The sequence below is a fragment of the Drosophila miranda genome, chromosome 3, assembly GCF_003369915.1.
Source record: "Drosophila miranda strain MSH22 chromosome 3, D.miranda_PacBio2.1, whole genome shotgun sequence".
In the NCBI taxonomy this organism is placed as follows: domain Eukaryota; kingdom Metazoa; phylum Arthropoda; class Insecta; order Diptera; family Drosophilidae; genus Drosophila; species Drosophila miranda.
Genome location: NC_046676.1, coordinates 2238138 through 2248617, shown reverse-complemented (window position 1 = coordinate 2248617; position 10480 = coordinate 2238138). Strand labels below are relative to the sequence as shown.

At 38.8% G+C, this 10480-nt stretch overlaps 1 protein-coding gene across 4 annotated transcripts in view; it reads right to left on the bottom strand.

Moving 5' to 3' along the window:
• Positions 1 to 4888: 4888 nt before the first annotated feature.
• The window catches only part of LOC117188490 (UDP-N-acetylglucosamine--peptide N-acetylglucosaminyltransferase 110 kDa subunit-like), a 46288-nt gene continuing 40696 nt past the window's right edge, over positions 4889 to 10480 (bottom strand). For 2 of the 4 annotated variants that reach the window (XM_033392436.1, XM_033392437.1), the window contains exons 7-10: positions 8089 to 8284; positions 6274 to 8002; positions 6005 to 6185; positions 4889 to 5460 (exon numbers count right to left, since the gene is read on the bottom strand). In XM_033392436.1, coding sequence (XP_033248327.1) covers positions 5193 to 5460; positions 6005 to 6185; positions 6274 to 8002; positions 8089 to 8284 — 2374 coding nt within the window. In that variant the 3' untranslated portion in view covers positions 4889 to 5192. Of the gene's footprint in view, positions 5461 to 6004; positions 6186 to 6273; positions 8003 to 8088; positions 8285 to 9567; positions 9768 to 10480 lie in introns of those variants that run through there. The other 2 variants (XM_033392439.1, XM_033392438.1) reach the window with 2 other exon arrangements.

Below are 10480 nucleotides of genomic sequence, written 5' to 3'. Positions count from 1 at the left end.
AGGCGTTCCCCAAGGATCAGTGATGGGTCCCCTATTATGGAACATTGCCTACGATGGAGTCATGAGATTAGCTCTTCCAGGCGGATGTCAGCTAACCTGCTACGCAGATGATGTCGCCCTGACGGTGGTGGCCAAGCACCTGGACGTCGTCGAAGCAAATTGTGACACCGCAATCCAGCTGATTGCAGACTGGCTCCGCTCTGCGGGACTAGAGCTAGCCGCTCATAAAACCGAGGCAGTATTGGTGAGCACCCGTTCGACTGTGGAGACCGCTCACATCAGGGTTGGCGACCAGAGACTATCGTCGAAACGAGCCATTCGGTATCTGGGCGTGATGATCGACACCAGGCTCAGTTTCCGTGAACACCTAAGCTACGTCCAGGAGAAAGCGGCAAACACGAGTCGGGCGCTGTTCCGAACACTGCTGAACACCCGTGGCCCGAAGCAGGAGAGGAGGATTCTGCTGACCAGTGTAGTCCGCTCAGCCATGACCTACGCAGCAGACGTATGGGCGGATGGAATTAAAGTTGCCAGCTACGCTAGGGGCGTAAAAGCCACTCATCGCCTCTGCGCGCTCCGGATCTGCTGCGGCCTTCGGACCATATCCGACGACGCTGCCCTAGTCCTGGCGGGTGTCCTTCCAATTGACCTTCTGGTGCTTGAGGAGAGGGCCGTGGCCGAGGCCATCCGGGCCGGCGCGGCAAGGAGAGACGCGCGCAAGCAGGCCCGTAAAGGAAGCCTCAGAGCATGGCAAAGCCGCTGGGACGGCTCTGATAAAGGACGGTGGACACACCGCCTGATTCCGGATGTCCGATATTGGATCGGCAGGCGACACGGTGTGCTCAATTTCCATTCCACACAGCTTCTGAGCGAACACGGCTGCTTCAGCCATTACCTTTGGAGGTTCGGCCACGAGGACTCGCCGAACTGCTCGTGGTGCGGCGACGCCACTGCAGACGCTGAGCACATCATTTTTCAATGTGGGCGCTTCTCACTTATTAGGGAGGAGTTGTGGCGAGCCGCCGGCGGGCAGCTCACGCCGAACAACCTGATCGAGGCGATTGTGGAAGACCCCATGGTATGGTCGGCCTGGAGCAACTTTGCAGCCGGCGCCATGAAGGAGCTGCGTAGGTGCGAGCGCCGAAGGAACGAGAGTGGCTAGGAGGAACCATGGTCCCTGCGAAGCAATGCTTTGCGGCCGTCCCGCAGAGACCCGGAACTTCCTGCCGGTCTCTCCAACTCAATACAGCTCCCTGTCTAGCTTTAGTTAAGTCCCAGGCTTATAAAATTTAATAAAATTAAGAGTTAATACAGAAAAAAAAAAAACAAAAAACACACACACGTATACACACATATATTAACCATTCACGAACCGAAATCTGCAATCAGCTGTTTCAGTTGCAGAAGATTAACCCTTAGTGGGTAACGCGGGGGTCCCGTCAGTCCACCGTGTTTGGTCGGGTGATATGTGGAAATCTAATCATTGTCTATTGTTTATGTCCCGGGGACCCTTAACAAGAGCTCTTGGTAGGTCGGTCTCCGTAGAGGCCTGAGTTAAATTAACTCAAGAAAAGGTGGATTCACTCATCTACACGTGATCTATTACGTATGGGTGAGGGAACCCCTGGCGGTTGAACAAAATTTCAGCAGATATTTCTCTATGTACCTTGGTGTCGTATATATAGTTATATATATAGTTATTTATGAGAAAGATGAAGTTGTCAATCCATTATTATTAAAGCTATACATTGAAACATGATGCAGTAAATTAAAATAGAGGGACGACGCTTGGCATAAGCCACGGATTAGGCCTGCCGCAGCCGTTCCAGCAGAGGGTAGCCAAAATTAACGTTGGGTTTGGTCACGGGTAGGGCGAGCGCGCGAAGTGATAACACCCTAACTTCACCCACTTGACAGCCGTCAGTTTATTGTTTTCTTTGTCTTTGGTTTGTTGTTAGGTTCGATGTCCTGAAAAGTAGTAAGTCTCCATCTTTGTCTACATTTGGCGGGCAAGGGGCCCCACCCAGCCCTGGGGTTCGAAAGCTAGCCGGCGTTGCCCTCTGGGAAACAAGCTAAATGTAACAAGCTCTTGTTTATAAAAATTGTTTGTTGTTATTGATTCGGTTTCTAGTCCGATTAATACGTCGGTATATTTGGTGCAGAGATCTCTCAATTGTGTTTTAAATAGTGGTGGAAAGTTCTTGCTTAGTTTTTTCATCACCATATCTCGGCGTTCTTTGCTATTTTGATATCATTTAGGTTTAATATTTTTATTGAACTAGTTTTGTTTAATATACGGACAAAAGTGTTTTTATACCCGATACTCAAAATGAGTATTGGGGTATATTAGATTTGTGGTAAAAGTGGATGTGTGTAACGTCCAGAAGGAATCGTTTCCGTTTCTGTCCGTCTGTCCGTCTGTCCGTCCGTCCGTCTGTCCGTCTGTCCGTCCCCTTCAGCGCCTAGTGCTCAAAGACTATAAGAGCTAGAGCAACGATGTTTTGGATCCAGACTTCTGTGATATGTCACTGCTACAAAAATATTTCAAAACTTTGCCCCGCCCACTTCCGCCCCCACAAAGGGCGAAAATCTGTGGCATCCACAATTTCGACGATACGAGAAAACTAAAAACGCAGAATCGTAGAAGATGACTATATCTTCTAGAGTGCAAAATCTGAACCAGATCGTATAATTATTATAGCCAGAATCAAGAAAACAATTTCATTTTTTCTCGCCCTGTCTCTCTCTAACACACACGTAGCATAGGCGGCTTTGCTTAGAGTAAAACATTAGCGCCTAGATCTCAGAGACTACAAAAGCTAGAGCAACCAAATTTGGTATCCACACTCCTAATATATCGGACCGAGACGAGTTTGTTTCAAAATTTCGCCACACCCCCTTCCGCCCCCGCAAAGGATGAAAATCTGGGGATATTCACAAATCTCAGAGACTATTAAGGCTAGAGTAACCAAATTTGGTATCCGCACTCCTGTTAGATCTCACTATAAAACGTATATCTCAAAATTTCGCCCCACCCCCTTCCGCCCCCACAAAGGATGAAAATCTGTTGCATCCACAATATTGAGGATACGAGAAAACTAAAAACGCAGAATCATAGATAATGATCATATATATCAGATTGCTGAATCTGGATCAGATCAAATCATTTTTATAGCCAAAAGGAACAAATCAATTTGCACTGGCTACGCAACACCCGACGTCACGCTCAGACTGATTTTCTGTCTCTCTCGCACGCACTCCTTGTCGTGTCGTTTAATATTAGCGGCGTCTGCCGGAGGAGAACCATACTGAGTTAGTATCGGGTATAACTGTAGAGTTGCGGTGTCCGCAGCAACTCACAACGTTCCCCCTCGTTAGTATTGGAAATAGTATTTGCAATAAAAATTAATTTATCAATTTCTTGATTTGGGTTTAGAGCTATTTTTCTCTAATGAGTGAATTTCAATTTGACGGCATTTGTGGCATTATTATCACAAGTGTGAATTATTGTTATTTTTATGGGATAATTTAAATTATTAGGCCGAAGTATTAGAGAATCACATTTTTGTGTACATATAATTGGCAATTGTACTTTTTAAAGAAGTCTATACCTATAATGCCATCGCTAGGTATTGGAAAATTTTGTTCGACTATATGAAAGTCGTGAGGAATGGCATTCCTGTAGATAACTCTACGAATGTTAAGCCTTTAGAAAAGGAAGTGTTGCAATAAAGTGTTATAATTGGTGTTCTTCCACATATACTAGGTACAGTGTGTACTCTTTATGTGTGCATATTACATACGTCCGTTAGCACTATTTCTTGCGACTACCGTAAACAAAACTTTAATTATATCATACTGAACGACATATGATCTATGTATTTTTTGGCCCGATTGGGAGAGTTTTATCGGGTTAATTCTAGCTTGTCTCCAGGAAAAATTATGGTGAGCTGTGAAGAAATGTACACATATCCTAACTAATTAGAGTATTCAATAAAAACTTCAATAAAAATATAAAAAAATGTATGTCCACAAGTTTATGCCTATAAAAAGGGATTTTGAACCGTTTTCAAAAAAATAATACAGATACGTTTATTTATAAATTTATTAAGATTTATTGCAAATAAAAATTATCAAAATCATTATTTTTGAATTTTTTTGATCAAAAATAATTATTATGGATAATTAAAATAAAATTATAATTTTATCTCGCCATCTGCAGCACCGACATCCACAAAATGTATGACTTAAAAAACGAAATGGACGACCTTTCACAGGATTTTTGATTCGTGTCGATAAACCTAAAGATATAGATATATATGGGTATACCTGAAGATATAACGAACCAAAGTTGAAGTTTTATACCAGTTTTAGTGTTTCTTCGACTTTGAAATTTTCAAACAATTTTGTTGTATGGTATGATTCTACATTCTTGATTTTTTTTAAATTATTTTTTTAATGGCATTAATTCTTAACAACTAGCTACTAACTAATAATTAGAAGTTATAGGATAATTTTTAACCAATTCAATAAATAATTACCAGTAAACACCCAAACGGTGCGCCTCCCTAATGCAGAACAATTAAGGCTTCAACTAGCGATGTCGACATTTATCAAGTTTGTCAAGGATATAACGTATTATTTCCTAGTTATAGTGAAATCATGGCATAACCACTTTGCAAACTCAAATTTTACAGTTATATATAATTCGGTATGTTGCTGTACCAATTTACAACGGACGAGTAAACATGCTTCCCAAGTGGGCTGTAGCCTTAGTTAGCGTACTGGTGTTGGCGTTGGTGTCTTCGCCGGTGAAATACCTATAGTCGAACATTTTATCGCATTTCTGATCTCTTTCCCTCAATCCTAACCGTAACGTATAAAAAAATTTATTTTTGCATGAACGTTAGTTTTATTAATCGCAAGCACTTTTTTTATTTACCGCACAAGTTCTAGTTGTCCCGTAGGACTATATTTATTTCTAATACAAAGTAACGTCTTAAGCTTAAAGGATAAAATTTTATATAAGAGCCGGTTTAATGGACCAAAAATAAGTATGTAAATAGTTAAACTTTACTTTTTTTTCTTATACAGAAAAATTAGGTATACATGTAACATATATGCCGCACAAAATTGATGTTCCGAAGCATGCATGACAATTCTTGTCAAATTTCAAGTTGACAGGATGGATTTCACTTTTCTTCCACTGCCGAGATGTGATCAGGAAGTTCACTGTTTGCAAATTTGTCCCACATTCGAGAAAATAATTGTTCTAAGCCTTTGGCATACTGCGTGCAATCAAATAATGGACTATCAACGCGTGCTTTCCATACTTTTGCCCGTTGAGCTTTTAAATATTCTCTTTGTGTTCCTAGACGAATAGCAATATCTTGATATTCGTCCCTAGTACGTGCTATTAACTCGGGACATCCAAGTGTTACCAGTTGAGAGGCAGCCACTCTGCAATTATATGAACAAAAATTATATTTTAACAAATCGGAAAGTCATGTTATCTATTATTATCACGGATTGTAAAAATTGTTTTTTTTTTTAATATAATCGCTTACTTAGAGTGGACCTAGAGAAACATTATTTACACCAAAATCTGTATTTTTGTACAATCTCTACATTGCCGCCATGATTTATAAATTGTTGATAATTACGATTATGATTATAATCATCGATTATAATTGAAGAAAACCGTAAAAATGTTAACAATCAACCAAGTAATTTTTATTATATAACTTAAAATGATTACGGTCCCTGATTATTATTGAATTTATTTATTTTCGAATGAATGTCTTTAGCATCCACTCTTCAATACCGAAAAATTATGGGCATAACCTTGAGGGTTACTGATTCTTAAATTTTCCACCAAAAAGACTACGAATCTGACACCAACTTTCTGTTATATAGAATATATTTTAGACAATATTGAACTTAAAAACATTTTCAAAATAGATTTATTTATATTTATTTACTTTAGTACCGACAATAGACTCACCTTGAAGCTAGTGTCTCTCCTGGTAAAGTGACAACCGGAGTTCCTGTCCACAATACATCCATGGATGTAGTATGACCATTACATAATGGAGTGTCGAGACATATATCAGCTAATTGCCCTCGCCGTACATGTTCTTCTTTAGCAGCTACATTTGAAAAAATGACTCTATCAGGAGATATTCCTGAAATTTTTTATATTTTTTATTAAAATTGGTCAGTTACATTTCTAAACATGAACATATGTATGTAGGTATACAACAGTAAGCTTACCTAAGTCACTGACAGTTTTTTTTATATTTTGTTCGCCAACTGCGGGAAACCTTAATAGCCACAAAACCGATTTAGGCACATTTTTTAAAATTTCTACCCAAGACTCAAGCGTTTGTGGGTCTATTTTATAAAGTTGGTTAAAATTGCAGTAAACAATAGCGTCATCGGGTAACATATACTGCCGACGTGTTGTTATAACAATATTTTGCGGCACTTCTTCTCCGGTTGCGGCTTTATTGTTTGTTTGTGTAGTCGCTAACCCGTTTTGAACAACCACACCATTTAGAGATGTTTGAACTTGCCCAGAAGCAATCATGGATACTATTTGGGTGGAACTTGGCAGTTCAGCGACTTTATGCGTTATTTCGACGGGCTTTTGTGCATTAACTACTTCTTTTATCACTTTTACCCCTGTATTTTCCACCAGAGGCGATAAGTCAGTTGCATTAATAACAGCAACGTTATCTGCAACAGAAGATTGTTGTTTGTCACACACAATAATACGTTCCTTTAAATGAGGGAACATTTGCTTATGATCGCCAATAAAATATGTAAAAGGCATATATGACAACTTTTCACTGTATTGGTACGCCAAATCCAGTGGGCTAGTTATAGCATCAGTAATAATATAATCCATGAAACTGGCACCACTAGTGCCTGGATACCCTAACCACATAACTTGAATTGGAGCAGGTCGAAGGGCAAATATTTCGTTTCTTGCTCCTTTTGTGTAACCATTCATATTTACCAAAATATGTATTCCATCATTATATATTTTATCAGCTGCTTTTCCATTGCAAGGAATTTGTGAAAGATCGACAAAGTGCTCAGCTTCACGGCTTATTTTGTAACGAAAAGTTGTTCCATCATCAGAGCTTAGGGCATAGCAGAAAATTTCGACTTTTGAACGATCATGTAGTCCTGGTACAGACTGCATTAGATGAGAGGTGGGATGATTTCCAAAATCAGAACTTAAGTAGCCAATACGTAACCTTCCATTGATTGGCAAATTTCTTACAAAATTATACTGTTGTTTATGCAGCACGTGAACTTTTTCCAAACACAAATTAGCGTGCCGTGCTGCAATGGCTTTCCGAAACTCATGCGTCAAGGGGTAAAGCATAGAATGGTGTGGATGTACAGATGGTAATCGGTTCTTTTCGAGCTGTTCAGCAACGATGCTAACTAACTTTTTCATTCGTACGTCATAGTCAGTCCAGTCACAAACAATCTGCAAGCAATGTGCCAAATTACAATATGCATCGGGAAAGTCGGGTTTTAATTTAAGGGCTGTACGGTAGGATTGAATTGCTTCTGGAATATTTCCTGAATCTTTATGGATGCTTGCCAAATTACTGTGGGCATCAGCAAAGGCCGGGTTAATTTGAATGGCTCGAGTGTAGCATTGCAGTGCCCCACTAACGTCTTGTAATTCCTTAAGTGTATTTCCCATGTTTGAATATGCATCAGCAAAAGTGGGCTGGATTCGAATAGCCTCTTTGTAATGCATTAATGCTTCTTTTAGTTTCCCTTGTTGTTGCAAAACAGATGCTAGGTTTGAATGGGCAGCAGCAAAATCTGGAAAAACTTCCAACGCTTTCAGGTAAAGGCGTGTAGCCTCTTCAATAAATCCTTGCTCTCGTTTTATGTTCGCCAAATTGTTTAGAGAATCTGCATGATTTGAGCATAATCTTAGGGCTGTGTTATAGCAATCTTCAGCTTCTTTGACCTAAAGTACAGAAGATATATATATACAAAGTAATTGAATCGAAGTAAATAATTTAACGAAAAAATCAAAATATATACGGAATATACCTGTCCTTTCTCTTTGAGAGCGTTTGCAAGATTACAATATGCATCGGGGAAATTTGGCTGCAATTCTATTGCACGCCTATACGTATCGATGGCCAAATCAATAAGGCCTTGTTCATAATAAACACATGCCAAATTTCCATGGACTACAGCATTATTCGGCGATAGGTTTAAAGCACGCAAATAAGCAGCTACAGCTCTGAAATAATTATCGATATGTATGTTCAGTATACAATTCTCTACAGTATTTTTAGAATTAAAATTTAAAAAATTTCCCAAGTGAAAATTGTATAATATTTACCGTCTCCAAAAAAACAGCAATTGTACAAAAATTGTACGGAAACATTTTTTTTTTGGGTTTAAGTACTTCTTGTTCTTGCTTTGATTTTGGCAGGTTATTGGGACTATTGTATAAATAACAACGCACTGACAATCCATTATCTTTATGTTCTATGAACAAGGATATACAATTTGGGTTTCAAGCACATTTAATATTAAGTATTTCGTGTAAATACATAAATTTACAAATTAGGGTTCGGGTGTTTTTTGGTGGAGTTTTTACTTTGCTTTTTGTCTGCTCTTCAACCGAGCATGTGTACACATACGCATCACCTTCAATGACGTAAATAAACGCAAACGTGCATATATTTGTGTATATGGATATAGATGTGTTTGTATGCATGAGTATACCAAAAAATCTTCACATTAATATATACGACATGGAACTGAGAATATGGCACGTCAGTTCTTACATAGATGGGTTTTAGGTATTAAGTGTTATTTTCAACCAATCTTTTTTATATAGTTAGACATATGTAGAAATTAAATATTTGTTGCCCACATACATACAACGAGTATATATAGTTTAAAGGGAGCAATAAAGTTTATAAGTGCACCCAGCGACCAAAAAAACAGCATTCTGAAATTTCATGCTTTTGTGACTTTTCTTGTCGGCGGTTTTCGCAATGTTATCTTATTCGTCTTATTGTTAGTTTTTGTTGTCGCTAAATCAATTTCAAACAAATGTACGTATTAATTTGTTTTTATATCTTAGTTATAGCCATGGAAAAAATAATTTGACATTTCATATATTTTCCGTATTTTAAAAAAATTTCTTTGGTGAATATTTTTTATTTTTAAAGTTTTATAATTTTTGTTGTATACAGTGATGTATCAAAATATAACAAACCAACTTTTTTTATAATTAGGATTGTGTTTTGTATTTTTAATTATAAAATAATATCACTGATAAAAATTATGTTGTTTGCTGTTACTGTTAGAGCAACTTATACAACAGTCATATTACGATGATTTAAAAAACAGAAATAAAAAAAAAATGCGTGTCATCAAGATCAAAGATTTTGGATGAGGATTTTGGTTCAATTATCTGTCTAGGTTCAGGGGTCCTCTTAGATCGCCCTATTCGGCAGGTCGACTGGGTGTATTCTGGCCAGCCTACGCCGGTATCTGGATTTCGCAAGACGCCTCGCCAGTACATTAGGGTGGCTTCTGAGCTTCTGACGTCGAGCGCTGCTTAGCCACTGTAAATTGATTTGTTACTTTTGGCTATAACAGATCGAACAGGAGTATGGATACAAAATTTGGTTACTCCAGCTCCAATAGTCTTTGCGATTTGTGGACGCCAAAGATTTTCGTCCTTTGCGGGGGCGGAAAGGGGTGGGCTGAAATTTTGAAATATACTTGTCAAGGTTCGATATCACAGGAGTGTGGATACGAAATTTGGTTGCTCTTATAGTCTCTGAGATCTAGGAACTCACTTTTTGCGAAAGGCAAAGCCGACCATGAAACGTGAGTGTTACAGAGAGACGAGAGAAAATGAAATTTTTTTCTTCATTCTGGTTATAATAATAATACGATCTGGTATAGAATCTGCAGTCTAGAAGATATATTCTGCGTTTTTACTTAAAAGATCTGAACATAGGCAATTGTTTCTGTGCTTTCGCCTGCTAGTTCATTCATATTCTGGCAGAGGAGTAATATGATAGTGACAACATGTTTTCTTCTAGTCGTCTGTCCGCCTTTTTCCCTTTTCTTGATGCAAATTTGGTCCTCATTTTGAAAAGCTTAGTTTTAAAGATATACATATGTATAATTGGAAATATGCTTTTACATAATTCAGTAATTAATGTCGGACGATATAACTACATATAACTACAAGTATCATACGCATCAATGGACCTGCAAGGGTATTTAAATTACATATGAAAACGAGGGCGAACGTTGTGAGTTGCTGCGGACACCGCAACTCTACATTTATACCCGATACTTAGTCAGTATGGCTCTCCTCCGGCAGACGCCGCTAATATTAAAAGACCCGACAAGAGTGCGTGCGAGAGAGACAGGAAATCAGTCTGAGCGTGACGTCGGGCGCTGC